Source organism: Molossus molossus, unplaced genomic scaffold (assembly GCF_014108415.1).
Source record: "Molossus molossus isolate mMolMol1 unplaced genomic scaffold, mMolMol1.p scaffold_m16_p_22, whole genome shotgun sequence".
Taxonomy (NCBI): domain Eukaryota; kingdom Metazoa; phylum Chordata; class Mammalia; order Chiroptera; family Molossidae; genus Molossus; species Molossus molossus.
The window spans coordinates 34,077,736-34,104,612 of NW_023425358.1; the positions used below are offsets into that span (position 1 = coordinate 34,077,736).

The 26,877-nt window shown below is 40.0% G+C and overlaps 1 protein-coding gene across 4 annotated transcripts in view; it reads right to left on the bottom strand.

The window, feature by feature from the left end:
- The window catches only part of ATP2A2 (ATPase sarcoplasmic/endoplasmic reticulum Ca2+ transporting 2), a 55,763-nt gene extending 29,191 nt beyond the window's left edge, over positions 1 to 26,572 (bottom strand). For 2 of the 4 annotated variants that reach the window (XR_004961322.1, XM_036276786.1), the window contains exons 1-5: positions 25,903 to 26,179; positions 25,159 to 25,176; positions 24,993 to 25,075; positions 17,841 to 17,945; positions 14,174 to 14,312 (exon numbers count right to left, since the gene is read on the bottom strand). Coding sequence is in view for 3 of the 4 variants with exons in the window: in XM_036276786.1 (XP_036132679.1) it covers positions 14,174 to 14,312; positions 17,841 to 17,945; positions 24,993 to 25,075; positions 25,159 to 25,176; positions 25,903 to 26,020 (463 nt within the window). In the remaining variant the exon portion in view is untranslated. Of the gene's footprint in view, positions 1 to 2,710; positions 2,778 to 14,173; positions 14,313 to 17,840; positions 17,946 to 24,992; positions 25,076 to 25,158; positions 25,177 to 25,902 lie in introns of those variants that run through there. The other 2 variants (XM_036276787.1, XM_036276788.1) reach the window with 2 other exon arrangements.
- Between the last annotated feature and the right edge of the window lie 305 nt (positions 26,573 to 26,877).

Genomic DNA, 26,877 nt, shown 5'->3' on the forward strand with positions numbered 1-26,877 from the left:
TACAGTTTTATTTATATTTCTCATTCCATTAGAAACTGATCTCTTTGTGGAAAGGTACTAAAGAACCATAAATCCAAACTGGTCATAAAAACCTGTTGTATTCTAGTATACTCTTAGCTAGAAAAAAAACCTCACATCATCTTGACCAACACATGTCCTTGGTCTGGACAGGAAACTAAAGTTAAGAAGTAAAAGGAGTTTTGCCTAGGGAACCTCAATTAATGGAAGACTTCCTTTAACTTGCTGTGTGACTCTGCTTCATGGTTTTTGTAAGAGTCAAGTTAGGTTTCAATCTATCAGGAAGCAGGTTCTCTAAGGAAGTAAAAGATGCATGAAAGTAAATATTCAATGAATACTTTTCAAACTAAGACATAATTTTCCTTTGTCTGCAGGCTTCTGTGAATTTCAGACAGAGCGTTTTGTGCTAAGGAGTAGACAGTGCTGTTCTGATGACTACATCCAGTGCTATTTCCCTGATGGGACATGTCAATGTCCTTAGGGCAAGTGGTAGTGGAAAATTTTTACTCTTGCCAAGGAGATGTTCTGCAATTATTTTCATCCGAAACTTTTCTTCTCTGTTGGGTTCAGCAGTGTAATAAAATAATAAATTCTGTTATAAACTTCCATTTGTTTATCATTTGACACTTTTCAAATTCAGCTCTTGGCTCCCCTTAAGTCCTTAGATCTTTTAAACTTATCACAATAGCAGTGGTCCTCAACCTTCCTAATGCCATGACCCTCATGTTGTGGTGACCCCCAACCATAAAATAATTTTCATTGCTACTTCATAACTAATTTTGCTACTGTTATGTCTTAGACAATCCCGGTGAAAAGGTCGTTCGACCCCCAAAGGGGTCACGACCCATAGATTGAGAACCGCTGCAATAGAGAGTTCTACTCTGGACAAAATCTTCAGTGTATACATTATGCTAGGTTACCAAGAATGCAAGTAAAAGTTAAAGGAAAGTATTCATTTGCCATATTTTGGAATTCAACACAATCTTTCTTTATCTTAAACTCTAGAGTGTTTATAAGTCATGATACTTAAACACTGTTTTTACAACTATGTCAAAAATAAATACTGATGATTAAAATCAATTTTAAAAAAGCCTTTTTATAAATTGGCTTTATGTAAGAAAAGAAATCTAATTTATTGTGGCAAATTCCACCAAAGTTATTCAAATCTTTTCTAAAAGAAAACTACATATAAGATTAGAAATTGCCTTCTAAATACCATTATTGTTTTTGGTTTAAATGGTTCCCAGGAAAAGCAAGCCATAATAGAATTAATTAACCTAAATTACTTAAACATTTAACAGTGACTAAAACATTTTCACTGTATTTCCTATTTGAGTCATAAATTTTGCCGACAGGCAGAGTGAATGAAATTCTTCACACTTGAGAAGCCCTACTTGCCTACTTAAAACTATTTCCAGGCCTCCATGAGAGCAGGGAAGGAACATTACAAACTGCCATAGTATATTATGTTTGCTCTCAATCTGGGTTTTCTATGAGGGTTGGGGAATATTATCTACGATGCAACTCATCTTTTAAAAACACAATGTGATATTATAATCTTGTTTAAAAGTTCTCAATAGCTTCTTCTTACTAGACTTGAAATAAAGTTTAATATCTTGACCTGCTCTGTTTCTGAACTGGGCCCGGTTCACCCCTCCTTAGGCAACCTGGTGGTCCCCTGCTCTAGGTCACCATATTAATGCTGAACTTAGTGTGGACACCCAACTGGCAGAGTGCACTACAACCCGTAACTCCTGGGCTCAAGTGCTCCTCTTGCCTCAGCACGCCTGAGTAGCTGGGACTACAGGCACATGCCACCATGCCCAGCTGAAGTTTAGTATCTTAACCATGGTTTATAACACCCTCACAACCCAATTGCTGCTTACTTCTTACCCCACCTTCCCCTCTAAGCTTCAAACACAATGGTCTTCAGTTCCTCAGAGTTCTTTCTGAGTGTTCACGTAACTTCTCCTCCTCCAAATAGCAAAGCTTTCCATGAATTTCAAGGTTAGGTTGGTATCCCTTACAATGTGCCTTCAGAGAGCCATCCTTTCGTTTCCAAACACATGTCTGATGTGTCTTCCTCAATGGACCAAAAGTTCCATGAAGGCAGTCACTCAGTCACCACTGACTTCCTACCCCTGGTACTGTGCTGGCACACAGTAGACATCAAATAGAATATTTGTCAATAAATGAAGTATATACTCACAAACATTATTTCTTTAAATAAACAAGCATCGGAGACTTATGCTAATGATCAATTTGAAGAATGTCACAAAGCTAGGGACATGGGGGAAAAAAAACACATACACAAAAACACAGGAACCAAAGAGATTTCAGACTCGGATAAACTGAAGTTTAAAAGTGATTGTTGCTTAAATTCTATATTTAGACCAAAAACAAAAAACATATATATGCTAGTAGAGGATTAGAGATGAAGGGAGAAAGAGCAGATGTAAGAAAAGACTCGGGTTTTAGCTGGAAGGACAATTAAGGTTGCCAAAGAAATATCCTTAGGCTGAGGCCTTAAGAGCAGAAGAAAAGTGTCCAGAATATCAACCAGACTCCATTTACATAATTGCATTCAAGTCTGGGCACCAAAGAAAGCTATCAAAATACTAAAGGGTTTGAAAATTACACAAAAAATTAAAAGAGCTATGACTAACTTGGAAATAAAGGGTGATGAATTTACCTTCAACTACCAAACAAGCCATCATAGGAAGAGGAATCAGACTTCTATGTGGCTCCAAAGCGAAAAACTAATGTATAAAACAGACAAGTATATTTTAGCCCCTTATATAGAATATTTTATAATAAAAATAACTAAAAATGGCATAGCTGGTCCTAAGCAGGCAAGTTTCCAGTTACTAGAGGTGTAAGATAACCACTCATTAGATGCTGTAGAGGCAACCCATCACTAAGCAAAGTCAGAGTATACAACATCTGGCATAGCCACCAATGTAATTTCTCTTTATTACAAAAATAAAGCATGCTTTTAAAAGGTGAAAACCCTGCCTGGCCAGTGTGGCTCAGTGGTTGAGTGTTGACTCATGCACCAAGAGGTCACTGGTTCAATTCCTGGTCAGGGCACATGCTCAGGTTGTGGGCCAGATCCCCAGTGGGGGACATGCAGGAGGCGGCCAATCGATGTTCTCTCTCATCGATGTTTCTCTCTCTCTCTCTCTCCCTCTTTAAAATCAATAAAGAAAAAAAAATTTTTTTTTTAAAGGTGAAAACTCATCCATCACTCCCTAATAAACGAATAAACATCCAACAAATAAACTGTTAACAGTATTTGTCTTCTAGACCTGTCTATGGGTAACACTTATTAAAACGTAACTGAAATAAAAATCACAGTATATCCTAAAGTAAATAAAAACCAACAAAAAAACCTTTTACATCGGTATATGCTTACCTATCTCATTGTTTTTAATTACTGCAGAGTAATAATGGAAATACACACTAAAATCTGGAGAATATGTATTCTACACCAAGCACTGCTGTAAGAGCTTTACAGGTTACTCTTAATCTTCACAACTCTAAGGCGTGATTATCTTCATTCCCAGTTTACAAGAGAAAAATGAGGCACAGAAAACAAACTTGCTCATGGTCAATATTTCATAGCCATACTATAGACTAAATCAGTCACCATTTTTTTTTCATGGCCATCTAAGGAGTTTCTAATTTTTCCTACTTAATGTTGTACGGTGAACATTTGTATGCACTTAGATTACTTCTAGAGGATAGATTCATAGGAGTAGAATCTTCCTACAAATGTACACTTTCACAAAATTTCTATCCCTGCCATTTCCCCATATTTTCTGAGCATAGGTAACACCAAGCACTTTATTTTTCAAAATTCTTTTATCATCTTCAAAATAAAAGTTGTCATACATTTTTACACAGTTGAATCTGGTACCTTGTATAACACTCAGGAAACGTGTTCCCTATGTTCCTTCTAATTTTTCCAAAATCTTAATCACAGTGGAAAGGATGGAAAGGCGGACACTTAAGTGGTACTGTGACAACCACCGAGTCATAGGGAGTAGGGAGGAGGGGATTACAGGAAATCAGGAAACGCCAGCGGCATGAAATTCAGGTCAGGCTTTAAGATCAACTCAGTCAACCACATCACGATCTCATGGTCGAAGAGACCTTCCTGCCCGAGTTTCCTCATGGTTATTAATTTCTTAGCTACACTGACAGTGCTGAATGAAGTTCTCAAAACTCTCTGCTTCTAATATGGCTACACTGATTTCTGTTTTAGACCATTGGCTCTTGTGCTTATATACAAATTCTTAAGATCAAGAACTTACATCTCTTTGTAAAACAGATATAACTTACAGGAACAAGTAAACAATGATTTCTCTGTCATTTAGATACAGATGGTGCAGATCTGTATCTCTAACAAGCCCTGTTCTTCCATCCTTCTTATTGTGAAATAACTCCATATGGGGAAAAGGCAAAAGAGAACAAACCAGCTCACCGCCTTCTTTGGCCATACACCTTTGCTTCTAATTCTCTGATCAATGTGTTATCATTTTAGGAACCAGTAAAAAGTGTTTACAATGTTCCAACAACACTAAAGTGCTTAACCAGACTATATTTTACTTAATTACACTATTTAACTATTTCATTTCCCAGTTTTATTGAGATATAAAAACAATACATAACATTATGTAAGTTTAAGGTATACAACATAATGATTTGATATATGTATACATTTCAAAATGATTACAGCTGGTCCTCAAATAATGGTTTTTTCAACACCGTTTCGTTGTAACATGGTAAGAAAAAAATTGATTCCTGGCCAGGGCCACTGTCTGTGTGGAGCTTACACATTCCTCCTTGCCTGCAGGGGTTTTCTGTACTCTGGTTTCCTCCCGCATCCCAAAGACGCACACATTAGGTAAACTGGTCTACCTAAACTGTCCCAGCCTGTGAGGATGTGGGTGTGAGTGTGCTCTGTGATGGAAGGCCTCCTGTCAAAGACTGGTTTCCCCCTTGCACCCTGAGATGCCAGGATAGTTTCCAGCCACCATTCAAACCTAAACTGGAATAAGTGGGTTAGAAAATAATGATCACTTGTTTTTATTAATCATTCGTTATTTCTTTTTTTGTTAATTCTCATCCAAGGATATTTTTCCATTGGTTTTTAGATAGAGTGAAAGGGAGGGAGACGGAGAGAGAGGGCCAGGATTGAACCTGCAACCGAGGGCTGACACTGTAACCACTGAGCTAAACTGACCAGGGCTATTAATCTTTCCTAAATGTATACCTAGCTCACCATTTATTTCAATGTTTCATATTAAAAGTGTTTTGGGTCTTGATTTAGAAGTTTGGTCACGTTTCTGTAAGCAGAAATATGCTACAGGAAATTAACTTTTGTTTATATCACTTATGGTAAAACTGGTTGTTGTATGTCATTTTGCTTAAAATAGCAGTTTCCAAGAATCTATCAATGACACTGAGAACTTACTGTACTGCTATTAGTTAATATCCATCACCTCACATAGTTACAATTTCTTCCCCTTGTGACAAGAATTTTCAAGATCTACCCTCATACCCTGGCCATTTTGGCTCAGGGGTAAGAGCGTTATCACCGCAGACCAAAGAGTCTCGCGTCTGATTCCAGTCAAGGGCACATACCTTGGTTGCAGTTCAGTCCCCGACCCTGGTTGGGGTCATGCAGGAGGAAACCAATTGATGTGTTTCTCTCACTCTATCTCTCTCTCTCCTCCTTCCCTTCCACTCTATCTAAAAAAAAAAAAAAAATCGATGGGAAAATATCCTCGGGTGAGGATTAACAACAAAAATATCTATACTTGAACAAAATCCCTATACACATGAAGTTAGAGAAACACTGCTGTAAGTAGTAGCTGGACAAATCTGAAGGCCTGTTTTTATTTTGTTTTAAAAACACCCCTTGAGTCAAGCCGGTGTGGCTCAGTGGTTGAGCGTTGATCCATACACCAAGAGGTCACCGGTTTAATTCCCAGTCAGGATACATGCCCAGGTTGTGGGCCTGATCTCCAGTGGGGGACATGCCGGAGGTGGCCAATTGATGTTCTCTCTCATCAATGTTTCTCTCTCTCTCTCTCTCTCTCTCTCTCTCTCTCTCTCACTTCCTCTATCTGTAAAATCAATAAAGGAAAAAGAAAAAACAAAACAAAAACACCCCTTGATCCAAGAATGATTTTTACATTTTTAAAGTCTATAGCCCTGCCGGTGTGGCTCATTGGTTGAGTGTTGACCCATGCATCAAGAGGTTGCCAGTTCAATTTCCGGTCAGCACACATGCCCTGGTTGTGGGCCCGATCCCCAGTGAGGGGCATGCAGGAGGAGGCCAATCGATGTTCTCTCTCATTAATGTCTCTCTCCCTCCCTCTAATATTAATAAAGAAAAAAATTTTAATTGAATAAATTCGGAAATTGCTGGCATTACTGCTAAACATTTACATTTCTTTCATCTTCTCCTTTTTTTTTTAATGTATTTTATTTTTTTGGTACATGCCCCTAGTGGGAACCAAACCCGGGACTCTCTGGTCCGCAGGCCAATGCTCCAACCACTGAGCAAAACCGGCCAGGGCAAACATTTACATTTCTTTCTTTCTTTTTTTTAAAAAAAATCCTCACCCAAGGACATTTTTCCATATTTTGTTCAGATAGAGTGGGAGGGAGGGCGATAAACATCGATGTGAAAGGGACGACACATTGAGTGGTCTGTTTTTGTTTTTTTTAATCCTTACCCGAGGACATTTTTCCTTTTTCTTTGTTCAGATAGAGTGGGGGAGAGAGAGAGAGAGAGAGAGAGAGAGAGAGAGAAACATTGACGTGAAAGGGACACATCGAGTGGCTGCCACCCACATGACCCAACCAGGGCCGGGGACAAACTGCAATGGAGGTATGTGCCCTTAGTGGGAACTGAACCCGGGTCTCTCTGGACCGCAGGGCGACACTCTAACCGCTGAGCCAAACCGGCCAGGGCTATATTTCTTTTAAAGCTAAAGCAAATTCAATTTTATGTTAAGATTGTGCCATTTCTATCACTTTCATAATCTTAAAATATGATTTGCTCCAGAGTACACAACAGGACAGAAGTCATGAGAATATTTATGTATTTGTGTTATTCGTCAACTCTGGGTTACCAAGATACATGAAGTTTGTTTTAAACAATTCTGAAAATAGTGGTTTTGAAAAGTCAATAAATAACCTCCTACTCCCCAGGGTATATACGAAAACCTCCAAAAATTCTAAATTTAAGACTTTTATAATATCATAAACTTGATTTACTTTAATGATACTAGCAGATAATACAGAAAGGCTTAAAAACACTGATATTCAGCCCTGGTCAGTGCAGCACAGTGGTTCAAGTGATAACCCACAATGAAAGGTCAAAGGTTTGGATCCCTGGCCCCAATTGGGGCGGGTGTGGGAAGTAATCAATACATATCTCTCTCTCACATCGATATTTCTCTCACTCTTTCTTCCTCCGACCTCCCTTCCACTTTCTCTAAAACAAACAAAAAAACCCATTGATACTCATTTCTCAAAAAATTACACCTGATTTTATTACTATGGTTTCCACCCATCCAGAGAAATAGTTGCCTGGCATTAAGATAATGCAAAATTACTGTGGCTTCATAAGACAAAAATGTGGGTAACTTTCTCCCACATCAATTTTACTTGCCAAATCAATTTTATTTGGCTCTTATATTCCAGATATTTCTAAGGTTTACCTAGGTATCTGCTATACATGCTTACACAAAAGTTTGTTGCTAAAATTTAATTTCCTTAACTCCCTACCTCTCCTCCTCAAAACACCATCTAATTCAGTCTAGCCTTCAGAAAGTTCAGCAGAACCTGGAACCATCTTATCAGATGTTTTCCTAAAGCTCAAATAAAGAACTTTATTACCTGAAGTTAGGAAATGGTCCTTACATCCAAAAATTACCACAAAAAGGTTTCTTTCTGCAAGTATCAAAATAGCAGCTCCATACTTGCTTTCATCTTCAAAATAGTTCACATTATTTTCCAGTTTTTCAATTCATCAAAGAACACACCACACTCAATGTCATAGTTTAAATAAAAATATAAGTTACCATGTCTAAAAGCACAATTCATGCCACTTATCCCTTCAGGCTATGTAGAGTAAAACGTTGACAAGAAATAACTTAACCCTAGCCATTTTGGCTCCGCAGATAAGAGCATCAGCCTGCAGATCAAAGTCTTGGGTTTGATTCCCAGTCAAGGGCATGTACCTCGGTTGCCAGTTCGATCCCCGGTCCTGGTGGAGGACCCTGTGGGAGGCAACCATCAATGTGTCTCTCTCGAATTGATTGTTTCTCTCTCTCTCTCTCTCTCTCTCTCCTCCCTCCCACTACATCTGGGGGAAAAACAAACAAACAAAAACATCAGGTGAGGATTAAAAAAAAATTAGAATTGAAGTTCATTTCTATAGTTTCACAGAACTGAATTATTGAGCTAAATGCCAAATTGCACGGTCAATTAGATTACTAATCCTAATAAAAATAGAAGGTTAAAAAACCTCAACATGCCTGGCTGGTTTGGCTCAATGGTTAGTCAGCCTGCGTACCAGAGAGTCTCGGGTTCGGTTGCCGCTAAGGGCATGTACCTCAGTTGCAGCTCGTTCCCGGCCCCTGCTGGGTCGTGTGGGTGGCAACGAGTCGATGTCTCTCACATCGATGTTTCTCTCTCTCTTCCTACTTTCTTTCCTTCCCACTGTATCTGAAGATAAATACAAAAATGTTCTCAGATGAGGATAAAAAACAAAAACAAAGACAAAAAAACCCCTCAACATGTATAGTCTTAACATCTTCATAAAATAAACACCTCACAATATGTTTTTCTAAAATGTTCCATATAATTCACTGTAAGTGCTTTAGGATTGCATCTTACCCAATTCAGTGACCTACTAGGCCTAGTAATCCAACAAACCTAGCATTTCCAACTTGGATATAAATATACAATCACCAAAAAGTCACCAAAAGAGACCAAATAAGAGTATACTGACAACCTAAAAATTAAAATTATGACCAGCCTTCTTCGACATGATAAAGGGCATCTACGAAACCACAGCCCACATCATACTTCATATAGTAGAAGACAGAATGCTTTTTCCCTACAATCAAAAACAAGACAAGGATGTCTACCTCTTGCCACTTTTATTCAACATTCTACTGGAGATTTTAGCCAGAGCTCTTAGACAACAATGAGAAAAGGCACTTTGACTGGAAAGATATAAAAAAATATATATTTATTTGCACATGACTTGAACTTCTACATAGAAAATCTTAAGAAACCCCTGAAAAGCTACTGGAAAAGAGTCCAGGCAAGAGTCCAAGGTACAAGACTAATATTAAAAAATCAATTTTATTTCTATATACTAACAAAAGACAATCTGAAAACAAAAACAAGTCCAATCACAAATAGCATCCCAAAAACTAATACAATACTTAGGAATAAACATAACAAAAGAAATACAAGACTTATACACTGAAAACAACAGTGTTAAAAGAAATGAAAGACCCTAAATAAACAGAAAGACACCCCATGGTCGTGGATTAGATTATATGAGGTTATGATGGCCATATTCCCCAAACTGATCTATAGAATCAACATAATTGTTAACAAAATCCCAGCAGGCTTTATGCAGAAATTAATGAGCTAATCTTAAAATGTTATTAAAAAATTTTTTTTTCTTTATTGATTTTAGAGAGAGAGAAAGGGAGAGGAAGAGAGAAATAAGAAATCAATGAGAGAGAACACTGATGGGTTGCATCCTGCATGCCCCCCACTGGGGATGTGGCCCACAACCTGGGCATGTGCCCTGACCAGGAATCGAACTGGCAACCTTAGTGCATGGATCAATGCTCAACCACTGAGCCACACTGGCTGGGCAAATCTTAAAATTTTACATGAAAATAATTCAAGGTACCAAGAATATCCAAAATATTCTAATAAAAATAAAAACAGCAAAGCTGTAGGACTCAATGATTTCAAAACTTACTACAAAGCTACAGTAACCAAGACAGCACGGTACTGGTATGAGGACAAACATATAGATCAATGGAATAATAGTCAATTTGTGGTGAAAAATGTAGTCAACTGACTTTGACAAGGGTGCCATGATGATTCAATAGTCTTTTCAACAAATGGTTCTGAGCCCTGGCCTATGGACCAGAGTCCCTGGTTCTATTCCAGCCAAGGGCACGTACTCCAGTTGTGGTTTGTCCCCGGCCCTGGTTGGGGTTGTACGGGTGGGAACCAATCAATGTGTCTCTCTCACATTGATGTTTCTCTCTCTCTTCCTCCTGATCTGAAGATAAATGTAAAAATATCCTCAGGTGAGGATAAAAAAAAACAAAGCAAAAAAAACAAATGGTTGAGAAAACTGGAAAACAAAGTGCAACAGAATGAAACTGGACACCTACTTTATGCCATAAACAAAACCTGTTACCTGATTAGAAAACAGTTTCTTAGCTATGACATTGAAAATGCAAGCAACAACAAAAACAAAATAGACAAATGGGAATTAATCAAAATTAAAAACGTTTATGCTACAAAGGACACCATTAAGAAAGTAAAAAGGAAACCTAAAAAATGGGAAAGATTTCTGTAAACTATATCTGATAAACCAGCACACATAAAGAACTCTTACAACTCACCTGGCCGACGTGGCTCAGTGGTTGAGCATCGACCCATGCACCAAGACTGCCCATTTACAACTCTAGCTCCAGTTCTTAGAGATGAAGCAATCCAAAGGCCTATGATCATGAACACTGATGAGGCTACACACCCTTTGGCTCCGATTCCCAGCCAGGGCACATGCTCAGATTGTGGGCCAAATTCCCAGTTGGGGGGTATGCTGGAGGCGACCAATCAATGTTCTCTTTCTTTTTTTTTATCCTCACCGAGGACATTTTTCCATTTTTTGTTCAGATCGAGTGGGAGGGAGAGGAAGGGAGAGAGAGAGAAACATTGACGTGAAAGAGACACATCGAGTGGCTGCCACCTGCATGACCAACCAGGGCCGGGGACAAACTGCAATCGAGGTACGCGCCCTTAGCAGGAACTGAACCTGGGTCTCTCTGGTCCGCAGGCCGATGCTCCAACTGCTGAGCCAAACTGGCCAGGGCAAGAAAAAATTATTTAAAAAGAACAAAGAACTCTTACAACCCAACCTCTGGCCCAGCTGGTGTGCTCAGTGGCTGAGCATCATCCCATGCACCGAGAGGTCAATGGTTTGATTCCCAGTCAGGGCACATGCCCAGGCTGCAGGCTCGACCCCCAGTATGGAGTGTGCAGGAAGCAGCCAACTGATGTTTCTCTCTCACACTAATGTTTCTCTTTCTCCCTTCCTCTCTAAAATAAATAAATAAATAAATAAATAAAGTACACATTTAAATAAATAAAAAACACAAAGACAACCTCCCCCAAAGACAACCCAATTAAAATGGGCAAAGGATTTAAATAGACATTTTTGCAAAGATAATATACTGCTGAAAAACAGACACATGAAACCCTGGCCAGTGGCTCAGTTGGTTGGATCACTGTCCCATACACTGAAAGGTCTCTGATTTGATTCACAGACAGGGCACATATCCAGGGCTGCAGTTTTGATCCTTGGTTGGGGTGCACATGAGAGGCAGTTAATTGATGTTCTCGTTCTCTCTCTCTCTCTCTCTCTCCCCCTTCCTCTCTAAAAAAAAAAAAAAATCAATACATTCATGCACTCACTGGTTGCTCCTTGTATGTGCCTTGACCAAGGATTGAACCTGCAACGCTGGTGCACTGGGATGACGCTCCAACCAACGGACCTGGAAAGGGCCATTCTGACCTACTTTCTTCATTACTGCTAGAATTCCTCTTTTTTTTTTTTAAATCCTCACCGAGGACATTTTGCATATATCTTCAGATAGGGAGGAAGAGAGAGAGAGAGTAACATTGATGTGAAAGAGACACATCGAGTGGTTGCCACCCACACGACCCCAACCAGGGCCAGGGACAAACTGCAACTGAAGTACGTGCCCTTAGCGGGAACTGAACCTGGGTCTCTCTGGTCTGTGGGCCGATGCTCTAACTGCTGAGCCAAACTGGTCAGGGCCTCAATTCATATTTTTTATAATAAAATCCATTGTGACGCCCTGGCTGGTTCGGCTCAGCGGTTAGAGCATCAGCCTGTGGTCCAGAGAGACCTGGGTTTGGTTCCCGCTAAGGGCACATACCTCAGTTGCAGTTTGTCCCCAGCCCTGGTTGGGTTGTGCGGGTGGTAACCACTCGATGTGTCCCTTTCATATCGATGTTTCTCTCTCTCCCTCCCTCCCTCCCACTCTGTCTGAACAAAATATGGAAAAAATGTCCTCGGGTGAGGATAAAAACAAAACAAAACATTGTGACAAATGGTAAAATCTGAATATGATCTGTAGATTAGATTCTAGTATTTTATCAACTTCCTGATTTTGATAATCATACTGAAGTCATATTAAGAGAATGCCCTCAATTTTATAAAGTAAACACTAAAGCCCTGGCTGGTGTCGCTCAACTGGTTGAGCATCCTGTGCACCAAAAGGTTGCTGGATTGATTCCTAGTCAGGGCCCATGCAGGAGGCAGCCGATCAATGTTTCTCTCTCACATTGGTGTTTCTCTCCCTCTCCCTTCCTCTCTTTCGAAAAATAAATTTTAAAAAGTATTTTAAAAAATAAACACTCAGGTATTTAGGAGTAAAGGGGCATTGAGCCTGCAACTTATTCTCAAATAGTTCAGACAAAAAAATGTGTGAGACTGAAAGGATAATGTAAATGTGATTAAGATATTAACATCTGGAGAATCTTGAGTAAAGGCTATATGGGAATTCTATTCTTGTAACTTTTAGATCTGTAATTATGTCTAAATAAATTTTTTAAAAAACCAATGGCCAAACATTCATTCTGAGTTGTTCTTTTGTTAACACTACCAAGTAAACTATTAAGTCATTTACACACACACTGCTGTCCCGTGTAATCAACATGTTGGTATACAGGAAACACTATTGTTTTTCTGAAATAAGAATGGTAATTATGGATCAGAGTATCTATGACAAGGCAATTTCCTTTTAGATGCCAAAACTGTACAGCATAGATCAACAGATGTAGCTCATCGAATTCTTTATTAAAATGAGTAAGACAATAAGGACAAAGCACACCTTCCCCACAGTGTAAAAGTGTTACTATAAAATGATTCACAAAATGAAACCAAGTAACAAGTTTTCTGAACTAAGAAAGGTGTGAAAACCATGATAATTTGAATCCAATGTAAAACTCTCCTCCAACAACAACAAAAAACTAGTCTGTTCTGACTGGTTCCAGGGGCATTCTGAGCTTTCTAAAAACATGGCACTGATGAAACAGACCCCTTTGAGATCTGTGGAGAGCTCTCTGAAGCCCTCCTATAAAGCCCAGGTTAAGACCCCTGACTCTGTAAAAGTTTTTTTTTTTTTTTTAATCCTCACTAGAGGACATTTTTCCATTTTTTGTTCAGGTAGAATGGGAGGGAGAGAGAGGAACAGAGAGAGAGAGAGAGAAACATCAACGTGAAAGGGACACATCGAGTGGCTGCCACCCACACGACCAACCAGGGCCAGGGACAAACTGCAACCGAGGTACGTGCCCTTAGCGGGAACCAAACCTGGGACTTTCCGGACTGCAGGTCGACACTCTAACCACTGAGCCAAACCGGCCAGGGCTGTAAAAGTATTTTTAATCAGAGCTTTTAGAGTCATGAAATTACCCTTAATTATCAACTTAGTCTGACAGTTGCAAATATGACTTAACATTTATGCCAAGACACAAAACAGAAAAAACTACATAGCCATTAGCTAGTATTCTAACAAACTGCACAACTGTCAAATCAAAATTAAGTTCTAGCGCTAGTACACTACAACGTACCAAAATAAGCACAAATAATTCAAAACATCAGTTTAAAAAATATCAGTAACATAAAGGGAGGTGCCAAAACACTTCAAAATTTTATAGAAAACCTTGTTTGAATGGCACTAAAACCGATATATCAGCATAATTTTTAAAACAATTATGAGCCTTGAGAAAAAGAATGCATTCAGATATACAATCTAGAATAAAAAAATGACAAACTCACCAGCAATTTCTACAATATCACCAGGAACTATGTCTTTAGCTTTAATCCGTTGTACACTCTTTCTGTCCTGTCGATACACTTTGCCCATTTCAGGCTCGTATTCCTTAAGGGCTTCAATCGCATTTTCAGCATTTCTTTCCTGTAAAAGAGAAAACAGAAGATGTAGTGAACACATGTCTATCACTGCAAGTATTTCTAGCCCAAGGGATCAAATTTTAGAGTTCTAATCTAGACTTAGAAGACACACGAGCCCTGACCAGTTTGGCTCAGTAATTAGAGTGTCGGCCTGCGGTCCAGAGAAGACACACGAGAAATACATTAATGATAGGTGTAGTAAACGATTCACATTTAAGATGACAAATGTTAAGCCCTTAAGAGTTTGTATTAAAGATGAAAAAAAGTATGCCCTCTGAGAAGGGTAAGGAAATAAAACCATAAGGCAGAAAATGAGTCTGCTGTCCCTAAGCACACTGACACAGACCTCACACCCAGCCACACACACCTATACCACTTATATCAATCCTGTCACCCCAGTAGGTTTGGCTCAGCAGTTAGAGCGTCAGTCCACGGACTGAAGGGTGCTGGGTTTGATTCCCAGTTGAGGGCATGTACCTGGGTTGCAGGTTTGATGCCTGGCCCTAGTGGGGGCCCTGTGGGAGGCAACCAATTGATTTGTCTCCTCTCAAATCAACGTCTCTCTCTCTTCTCCCTCCCTTCCACTCTATCTTAAACAAAAAACAAACAAAAAAAACAATGGAAGCCCTGGCCAGTTTGGTTCAGCTGTTAGAGCACTGGCCCAAGGACCAGATTCATGGGTTTAATTCTGGCCAAGGGTACGCACCTTGGCTGTGGTTCGTTCCTGGCCCTGGTCGGGGGTGGCAACCAGTCAATGTGTCCCTCTAACATTGATGTTTCTCTCTCTCTTTCTCTCTCTCTTCCTCCCACTCTATCTAAAGATAAACAGAAAAATATCCTCAGGTGAAGATTAAAAAACTAAATTAAAAAAAAAAATCAATCAATCCTGTCTTACATGAAAGGTGATGGTCTAGGATTTGACTGCCTGGGTTCAATCCAGACTTTTCCACTTAATAGCCACATAATAGCGGATAATTTATACAACACACAGGTTTACTGCCTACAAAACCAGGACACTTATAGCAGCTCTACTTTAAGGATTGCGAGGGTTTACAAGCTGTATGTAAAATGCTTCGATTGTGTTTTGGCAGAGTTAATGCCATGAGTGATGAATTAAAAAAACTGTTACGTCTCACAAATTCTAAGAAGTATATCTTCAGTGTTTGTAAAGGCCAATAAATAGTTGGGATCTGATATTAGCACTGCCAGTTGCATACCATATTGACCATAATATTATATATGAACATATCAAGACTTAGTCATACAGTTTTTCTTTCCTAATTTCAAGACGAAAGACATAGAATCAAAATGAGTCATGTTTGGGGAAAAAAAAGCTACAGGAAAGTTCCTTAAGAAAAACAACCTTAAATTTTGAAAATTCGTAATTTCTTTTATTTATTTTTTATTTTTTCTTTATTGATTTTAGAGGGAGGAAGGAAGAGGGAGGGAGAGAGAGAGAGAGAAGAAACATCCATGGCAGAGAACATTGATTGGCTACCTCCTGCATGCCCCACAACCTGGGCATGTGTCCTGACTGGGAATCAAACTGGTGACCTCTTGGTGCATGGGTTGATGTTCAACCACTGAGCCACATGGGCCGGGAGAAAATTCATCATAGTTTCAATCCCATATCAGATCTGCTTAAACAACAAGTATATCTGTATCCCTTTATAATTAATAGATTTTAGAATATTTAACCTTAACTAATGTCACTGTAAAAGGGCCTTCAGATTAAGTTCAGGTGTTACCGATATTGTAAAATGAACAACAACAATACTTAAAATTCTATTACAGTCAAATTTGAAACTACTTTCACCACACCCCCCCCCCTTCCCAAATTTATGAATTGTGGCAATTTTATTTCCTTTACTCCCTCATCCAGGTCATGTCAGGTAGTTTAATTGGATCACTCAAGGTTAAGGAGACATCCCAGGAGCATTATATTTTGCTCCTACTAAAAACCAGCAAAGGTACATTCAACTTAGAAACATCAGCTTAAAAGATAAATTATGTGAGATATCGAGGACAAGGACACCAATTAAAATCAACTTAGACCCCTGGCTGGTGTGGCTCAGTTAGTTGGGCATCATCCGTGCACCAAAAGGTTGCTGGTTCAATTCCTGGTCAGGGCACCTGGCCCAGTTTTGGGCTCAATTGCTCTCACATCAATGTCTCTGTCTGTCTCCCGACCCTGTCTAAATAAAAATATTTAAAGAATCACTTAGAAAAGCCCCCCCCCCCAACTCAGATGATCAAAAAGGAACATTTAGAGTGTATGGGGTGGAAAAGGGAAGCTAGTTATGATTGATTTAAACAGGTTACATCAAAAACAGGTCAATTTGCCCTGGCCGGTTTGGCTTAGCAATTAAAGCTTCGGCCCATGGACCAAAGAGCCGTGGGTTTGATGCCGGTCAAGGATACATACAGGAGACAACCAATCTCTCTCCCCGCAACCCCCTTCACTCTCTTAAAAAAAAATAAATCAATGGAACAAATATCTTTGAGTGTGGATTAATAACAACAAAAATAACAGATGCGCTCTATTTAGTCCTCAAAGGGATGACTATATCCATCAAAAACCTAAAAGATCAATACTTAAAATGAATTTGAAGTATCAGTTTCAGAGTCTGTTTTTATTTATATATCTTAAAAAAATAAAACAGATCAACAGTCCTAGAAAAGTTAAAGCCCTCAGACTAGATCTGTGCAGAAGAATAATTACGTGAGTTGGGAGGGTGGGGAACAGAGAGAAGAAATCCCATTTTGTTTCTGAAGTAAAATTAGCTTCCATTCTGTGAGTAAGAAAGGCTTAAGTAACTGAATGAGAACAGCCAAGAGTATACTCTGAAAGGAAAACAGTTAAGATTTTTAAAAAATTTTTATAAAAAATTTTAAATTTAGCTATTGTTAACCCCCACACATACATGAACAAATCCCAGGAGTAAAAATATGACATTATTAAGTCTTTCACAGGAAGCAGCTAGGAAATATAAAGACAAATACTGGTTCTCAAAGTCTCTGGTTTTCCTTAATTAGCTTCTGTCATCCATTGTTCTTAACTCCACACTATCGTGAAGGATAAGCAATTCATATATGCATGAACAAAGTATATATGCATGAGCCTTGGCCGGTTTGGCTCAGCAGTTAGCACGATGGCCCATGGACCAAAGAGTCACGGGTTCGATTCCGGTCAAGGGCATGTACCTCAGTTGTGGTTTGGTCCCTAGCCCTGGTTGGGGTAGTGCGGGAGGCAACCAATCAATGTCTCTCTCACATCAATGCCCCTCCCCCCCAAACTCTGTTTGAAAATAAATGGAAAAATATCCTCGGGTGAGGATTAAAAAAAAAAAAAAGTATTTATGCATGAGAGATCTAGTATTTTGTCATTAAACTAACGAACAAAAGAAAAAACACATGTAGACATTCCAGAAGTATTTTTAGTCAATACATCAGGAAAAACAGGTAACAGAAATATTAACAGAGTTTAAGTCACAGAAATGACTAAATTTAGCAGTGCAGATTTTGTGCTTACCTGCCATACACCCACAATTGCATTGGCTACTAATATAAGTAAAATTACAAAGGGTTCTACAAAGGCTGTAATTGTTTCTTCACCTTCTTCAAACCAAGCCAAAACCTAAAAGAGAAATGGCAAGTGTTAGAATCGTAATGTGTCTTTAGGCTTAGTGCCACTTTATAACAAAAGTGGCTGGCACTAAAGGAATTACAACACACAAAATCTCTTTTCTTACCATCCCTAGAAACCAACAGTGGTGAAATGTAATGACATAAAAGACCAGCTTATAAAGTGAGCTTTTACACAAATAGCAAACAACTATAAAGATGACTAAGGCAAAGTCCAACATAAATTTTGCCAAGTAAAAAAGAGGGCAACGATGAATTAACAAGACATACCAATTTGAGCAGGGGAAAAAAAACAGGAGACATCAGGACCAGGTCCTGATAGAGCCCAATCACCACTGACAGCTAGTTAACCAGGGCAGGCAGAAAACCAGAATGAATATAAACGTTGCTGCAAGCTTTCAACAGAGCATTCCTGGTGTTAAAGCCAGGCCTGATGCCAAAATAAAATCTTCTCTATCTAGGAAGTTATAAATTTTGATAGATGCAAGATCACAGCTGCATTGATACTAGCCTTCCAAACATTTGCTAAGGACAGTATATTAGAAATAAGAAACTTAATTAGCTCTTTGGGGAGGAAAATTAATCAGCTTGAAAAGAAACTAGAACCTTTCCAAAAGGTCAGTGAGGCATTTGCAACTGTAAGATAAGCTTCACACCTTGTTAAAGCGGATATGAATTTCCCCTTGGCAGCCAGGCCCGAGGACAAACTGAGAGCAATGTCCCACAGCAGCTGCAGCAAAGGGTAAGGCTGGGGCAAGCAGTGACAGAGCCATTAGAGCAAACCTCCACTTCTCACGAAACGTGCAGTTCCTCTGCACAAGTGGTATCCATCAATAACATAATAATCCCAATCTATACAAGGCAGTATTTTCCTTCCACTAAATGATTTTAAATGTTTATGTGTAAGAAACAGGCATTCATAGTTATTTAAAATTCTACAGATACACTAATTACTGCTTGATAAGAAACTAATGGGCAAATCTTTTAGGGTAGAAGGATGGTGCTGAACCTATTAAAAATTGACAACCAACAATGTCCTCAATACTTTTAAAAAATGTCTATTTTAAAACCACAAATAAACCAAAGAATTAAATGCAACAGCTCAAAATGTAGATCAACCATATTTCATTAACTGGTAAGAACCAATCCAGTCAAATCATGTTCAAATCACATTGTTCAATCCTTCATGGTTTTGTTCTATTGAAAAGAAAACCTCTCTTGTATAACTAGTGCTGACACATCAAAGACTCCGTAAGATGAGAAAGAAGGCAGAGAAGAGAGAAATTGTATGACTGACATTATTACTGAAACGCAAGATGCCTTATTAGAATAATAGTACAGCCAGTTCATAATTACGACTTACCAGAAGTTATACAAAATATATTTATACAGAAGGAAGGGGAAAATATTTAGGAAAATACTGAAAATAGGTTGAACATAAAAGATGATTTAGTTGTATCACCTTTTGTTCACTGTTGTATCCCCAGGGGCCTAGAAAATCTCTATACACAGTTGACGCTCACTATGTATTTATTAAATAGCTGCACAAATAAACAAAACCTCATACAATCTGTAAGGTATAGGTCTCTTAAGCAACAGTATATGAACTTAAACATTAAGAGCAAAAAGATAACCAACTTCATCAACAGCATCAAAGGAAAATGGAAGAAAAGGCTACTGCAGATTAATCTTAAACATAAAAAAATTATTGTTCCCTTTGCTTTGCACTGTTTAAACACAGGAACATTACAGGTCTTCTGGGGCTTACATTTTCCAGCAAGTTCAAAGTTTCAAAGCTGCCAAACCTATTCAAAGTAATCACTTGCTAACTGAACATTAACTACAATTTAAACTGCTTAAATAGGGTAAGATAGGGCATCTTCGAATTGTTATCTGTAAGACTGATCTTTGTATAGCACAATAACTTCTAACAGGAGAGCCAAGAGATGCGGGAGAGCAGGGTTTAATAAGTAAAGTTTAATCCAAGGTAAAAAGGCATGTTCCAGTGTAAACTGCGATGCAGTTATGGTACTGTGACTCAGTTATCTTACATGCTGATAATGTGCTGAGCTCTTAATGAGACCACAAAAAGAAGGAGATCATAAGCACATTTTTCAGACGGAGGGCACAGGTCTGTACTCCTTGTATCCTTAGAAACTGGCAATGCCTTTGGGCCCTCTAAGACTTAATAAAACACCTCACAAGAACATAGAAAGTATCACCAATAAGTGTTATGGCAATTTTCTGAAATAGGAAACAAAAATTCTCTCAGCCATTTAAAAAAAAAAAAGGTATGAACTAGGCACATTTTTTCTGATATCTCTGAAAGCAACTCTATATATCCTAAAATAGGACAGGACCATTTTGAGCTGGTTCTATGGTTACAGAAATCGTAGTAAAACCTTCCCTTGGAACCTCATGGGGGAGTAAATAAAATTATTAATCTAGGGGGACATTTGTAATACTTTCAACAATAAAGATTACATGTGCAATAAATGTCAACCATCATTGCTGGTACTGAAAACACTGCTAGGTTGAAAGACAAGTGCCTAAGAACTCGCTTCTTGGTTGCAGTGGAGCTATTCGGTCTCCCCTATTCTGGTGGGCTTCGAAGACTTCTAGAGTATGCTCATGAGGAAGAGAATCAAGAAATAAAACGAAGTCACTATAGTCAAGCTGCCTAATTACTAAAAATCTAGTAGCTTGAGGCATAAGGAGACAATTTTATTCTTGTTTTAACTACCTTGGAACTTTAACATCCCAGTCTGTGTCAATGCCTGGATATACATCAAACATCCAGATAATCCTCTCATTACCCACTGAAGGACTAAGGAAAGAATGTTCATATATCAAGGCCACCTGACGTCCATTATCCAGACCGCCTGTCTTCCAGAGGCTTACCCTATCAGACAAATCCAGAGGCTTGGAAGGTAGGACTGAATCTTCTCAAGAATGTGCTTTTTACTACAAAAAAATCTAAAATTTCTTTCTTCTTCAGAACTCGCTAGGTATTGAGTAGTTGTATTTTCACTTTTCAAACCCTAAGACACTTGAATAAATCATTTATTTAGCAAAGCCTCCAGACTCTTTTTGAGTTCATTCACACTCAGAATTCAAGAGTTAAAAACAAAACAAAACACTGTTCAAGTCTTCTTGAAGACTTAAAAGCTAGAGATTTTTTAATTTCTAAGAAAAATCCCTTTCATGTATTGAAAACCAGCAATGAGTATGTACTTCAGAAGGAATTTGCTGTGCAAGTATTCACCAAATCAACCTAAATTACAGAAAGTCCTATGTTTAAAATTAAAAATAAATTTTAAAATAAAGAAAAGTATAAATTAGACTACATTCTCTTCCCATGCTGACACAAACCTTATGCAAAAACACTCCTCAATGTTTTCAGATTTGAGACTATAAGCTTCTTCAAAAAGCAAAGAACCACACGCATACTCACCTTTGAAACCGTATTTTAAAGAAAGGCTCTAAAATAAGTTAAACTCCCATTTCATCTCTTTAAAGAAATTAAAAGAATACAGAAAAAAATCTGCCAGTCACTACATAATACAATATCAAACACTTCTTAAATATATTGTTCTGAGAAAACCAAAGTATACGGATCTCACATATCTACCAACACAAACTCATCCAAATACATATTAGTTATAGCAAAAGCAATAATCTAGGCTCTAAAGGGAATTAAGAATCCCTTTAAAGGGTCCAGTAGGAAGAAAAGTCAATATTCAAATATAATTGAGAAGTTGAGAAGGGCCTTGGTCTAAGCAAGTTCTAGTATTTTAGGGTTGATCTAAGTAGCTGAGGTGGGGAAATGAAGATGGAAGGTAGTGAAACTTATGCAAATTGTGTTACAACAGAGGGCTATGATTCAGACAGATGAGACAAATATGGCCCTTACGCTCACCTTCTTCAGGTCTTTTCTCAAATGTCACCTTCTTTAAGGCCTCTCCTGACCACCTTATTTGAAAACTGTACTCCCCTCCCAATACTTCCTTATTTTACTGCTTCCCCAGACTTAATTTTTCTTCACGGCACTATCACAGTCCAACAGATTCCTATATATTTTATTTGTTTATTATCTGTCTCCACTAGAATGTCAGCTCTAGGTAAGACTATTTGTCTATTTTGTCTGCTATCAAATCCCCAGTGTCTGTGCCATGCACCAAATGTTAAATGAACACCTAATGAAAGAGAGGAAAAGAGAAGAATTCCAGGCAAGTGACCATATGACGTGCTCTATAAATGGCAAAGTTGGTGACGAAGGAGAGAAAGACAAAATGAAAGGACAGAAGGTCCTGAATGATAAAATTAAGGAATTTCGGCCCTGGCCAGGTAGCTCAATTGATTAGAGCATTGTCCCAATATGCCAAGGTTGCAGGTTCAATCCCAGACAGAGCACATACAAGAATCAACCAATGAATACATAAATCAGTGAAACAACAAATCAATATTTCTGTCTCTCAAGTCAGTAAAAAAAAAAAAAAAAAAAGAAATTTCTAATGTTATTTCATATGGAATAGGAGATATATCACTCACTTCTTCCAATCTAAGTGACTTTTAAAATAAACTATTTTGATAAATATTAGAAGTTAAACTATCCCTACAGGTCACAAATGTAAAACATTAATACAGTTTCCTAGTTTCTGCCACAGCAAAATATTAACTATGGTTAACAGTTTACTACCTAGTTTGATATTTAAAATAAATCACTAAAGCCTAATATTTCTTTTTAACTTGAGCAGGACCTGATGATTATCATATATGGAACTACCAAATTCGCTTCTCCAAAAGAACACAAATATTCTACCAGTTTTCCCTACTAAAATGACATCCATAGTGCTCTTCTGAAAGATAAATAAATGAGGAATGAAAAGGTCAAGTACAATATAGCAGTAGTGCCAACCACACATAAAGAAAATCAACGAACAGGTTTAATATCCGCAATTTCTTAATCAAACAAATCAAAGCAAATTAAGCAACAGTACGTCCTAAACACTTATTACTTTTCTGTATAGCAACCCATAAAATAAAAATGCAACACGATTCATTTCCTTAGAAATAACTCCAAGTAGTTACCCAAAGGTAACTCAGATTTCAATTTCAAAACACAACTCTATAAAGGTACAAAAACCCAACATTCTACCTTACAACAAAACTAAAGCACTTATTTTAAAACTCATTTGAAAATGCCTAGAAACTATAAACTACTTACTTCAAAGTAAATATCACATACATCATTAATTCAAAATGTTAATATAGTCACTCAAACTGGCCATTCAACAGATCCTATACAACCCAGTCAATAACTTGTTTATTGGAAATAATGCCACTAATGCTACCACAGTGCCTTAAATTACATACACAGAATAACTCTATAAAAATAAAAATGTATTTTATCTCTGGCTTGCATACACCAGTTGATTAACTTCTAAAGGGTCCCTAATGACCTTATTGAACCCCAGTACTTTAACTAACAAAGCTGAGACTATTTTAGAATTATGTAGCCAACTTAAATACAAATATCACACTAGCCCAAATATATAACTTTTTGCCCTATGACAATATAGTAAAACTAAACAGATCTACTCTTTACGACGCTCAACCCACTGAGCCACACCAGCCCAGGCACTACTCCTTTATCTTAATTGATTAAAACAGGAGCCAAGGGGCTGGGGGGAATTGAGGGGTTAAATTAATTAAGAATGGGCATGTAAGAGATATGGATGATTAATTCAGGATGTTGAATGATTTGATATGTTACTTAATTTTATTCAGTGAAAATCACTGAAAAGTGGACTGATTAATGGCTACACATAATTTGTCTAATGTGGCATGATATATTAAAGTCTCAATGGCAGAATTTGTGCACAGAATTACTCCAAAGAGAAAGTTCACCTCTTTCCAATTTTTTCCCTTCACCTAAATTAATGTCCGCTACTTCCTTTACTTAGTTCTCAAAATAGCCCTCTACGGTATGATTGTCATAAAGACTAAGGTAGATAGATCCCTGCGGCTTGCATACACACAAAACTACAAAAATGAAACCCTGAAGCTGTATCAATTTTGTGGAGACCGAAAAGAGTACTACACTGGGTGAAATTAACTTCCCATCATAGTTTTTATAAGAACAAAATACCATAAGTTAAGAACAAAAGAAAGGCATCTCATGCTGTTAAGATTAGGAACATCTGTGTCCTATTCATGACCATTTTTAGGAACACTACCAAGAAGTCCACTGCTCAAGAAAAAAAAATGCAATAAAAAATTAACATTGAACCGAAGAAATGTTAATAACCTAGAAATAACCTCACTAACGCTCATCACCTTTCTTCTGCTGTCTTCCTTTGCATTTCACCAGTTTCTTAGCAACCACATAGGACTCAAGCCGGTAAGCACATACAGAACAAGAAAAAACACTGCGGTTCTTTTTTTTTCTTTTAAGATCTAGAACCAATTGTACTGAACCTTGTTCTCTTAACTTAGGAGTCACTCAAGACAAGGGTCCAATTTAGATAAATATGCCACCCTAAAGGTCAGTGACCAAATTTGGTCAACAGTGGTGCCATCACTGCCGTCATCATTCTTGTCACTGTCAGGAACAACTGTCACCTTGCCATTACCAGGATGGGAGAGCAACTGGAATATTCCTTTTGTAAGTTCTATTTACAGACTATAAAGAACCCAACATCATCTCAGTATGTTCTTACACAATGGAAGAGCCCAAAACAGAAAAGACCTTCCGATAAAGAACTTTTTGATATTAAAAGCTGATAAACCACAAGAACGTATAAGACCCTGTCATATTTGAGAATAATTTCTAACTGCACTGTAAATATCAGGTATCCACTTCCTTCTGTTCACAAATGGCTTCAAGTGTTTTGTTTGTATTTTAAAAATACCTAGGTTAGAAATCACGGAGATACTGCTTAAACCTCCAAATATAATGTTCTCACCCAACAGACATTTATTTCCTGGGTTTTCATTCTCAACTTTTGGGACCGAAAACAAATTACTTTATACTTACAAAAGATATACATGCTGCCAACAATAAAATTCTGACTAGTAAGTCTTCAAACTGCTCAATCACAAGTTCCAGTAAGGTTTTTCCTGTTAGAAACAAACATCATATTTGTTGTAAATGTCATCTTACCATCAGTACACAAGGGGGGGGGCACTGTAAGGTTACTTACCTTCTTCAGCAGGTAACTCTGTAGCATGTAGAATTCGCCAGGCAACGTGTCAGACAAGAGGAGGGGAAAAAAAATAAAATTTTTTTTAGCATTCTGCTTTTCTAAAAGAAATTGCTAAAAATGATCCGCTTTTGAAAGATATATCTAAATATATGTACTTTCAACTATTTTTTAATGGAAACCATAAAAGGGTCCCCCAAGGGGAAAAAAAAAAAAAAAAGGCTACACTTGCTTAGATCTACCCCAAAGCATAAAATCCCATCGCCACCTAAACAGCGATCCCGAGACAAGGAGTCGTTTCAGCTATGTCATCACTCCTGCCAGATGTGTAACTTCGGGTCGTGCAAGAACGGTCAGAGGCATCTGCAGCTACAATGACGCCCCAGAAACGGGCTGGGGACGAGAAGATGTCTCGCAGGGCTCAGAGCAGCTGCAGGAGACTCGTCCCTCCCTCCACCGGGGCCGCCTGCGGCCGGTGACAAGCCGAGGACCCGGCTGCCTGCGGGAAGGTCAAGGGCTCGAGCGGCGAGGAGGTCGACGGGAGGCGCAGAGCGGACCCCCGCGCCCCCCGCCTGCAGCCTCTCCCCGCCGGGGCCGGCGCGCGGGCTCGACCCCGCCGCCCGCAGCCCTCGGCGGGCACGGAGCCGAGACCCACGAGGTGCGGCCCGGTCAGCCATTTTCCCTGGCGCTCGGGCCCGCGCCGGGCCGCGCGGGGCCCCTGCAGCCCGGGCGCCGGCCACCTACCGTTGGAGCCCCATCTCTCCTTGAGCTTCTTGACCTGCTCCAAGCTCAGCCCCGTGCTCTCGTTGACACCGAAGTGACCCAGCACCTCCTCCACCGTCTTTGTGTGCGCGTTCTCCATGGCTGCGGGGGCCCGGCCGGCCTCGCCTCCCGTCCCCGCGGCCTCCTCGCCTCCGCCTCGCACTCGGACCGCGGGCTCGTGCCGCCCCGGCCGCCCAGGCGCGGACTGGCGTCTCCCCCTCCTCCTCCTCCGGCCGCTTCCGCCTCGCGGGGCGCTGAATCACCCCGCACCCCCGCCCGCAGACAACCGCCCCTCTCGCTGCCCGGCGCCAGCGGCGCCCGCCAAGGGCTCAGCGGGGCGGTGGGGCTCGCGACCCTCCCTCTCCTCCGCGGGAGAGGCCCTTCCTCGCCTCCAACCGCCCGCCGGAGCGCAGGCCGCAGCCCCGACCCCCTCCCCGCGGTCCTGAGGTGATCCGCGGCCCCGCCCAGACCACAGGAGGGGGCGCCTGGACGACCCTGAGCGCGGAACCGACCAAGGGCTGCAAGCGGGCGGGGTGGGGAGCCGCGCGCACGCCCGGTTCCCTCGGCTCCGCACCCCCGACAGCGGCGGAGGAAACTGCGGCGGCGGAGAAGGAGGTGGCGTCGGGGACGGCTCCGCGGCGGCTGCTCTAATAGCATTTATCCGCCGCTGCCTCCCCTCTCGCCGCCGCCGCGGCATGTGGACGCCGCTCATTGGCTGAGAGGGCCCAGCGCGGCGCGGGCGGCGCGCCCCGCCCCCTCCCCGGCTCCCTCCCTCCCTCCCTCCGGCGCGCCTCGCGCCCACGCCGACACGCAGGCCCCGCCCCCTCCGCGTGCCGCCCCCAGGAACCCGGATCCGGGCCGCCGTGCGCCGCGCCCGCACTGTGCGCGCCGCGGCCGGGGAGCTGGCGGAGGGCGCGCCGCGGCCCTGTCCGTCCTGCGCTCGTGCGGCTCTCGATG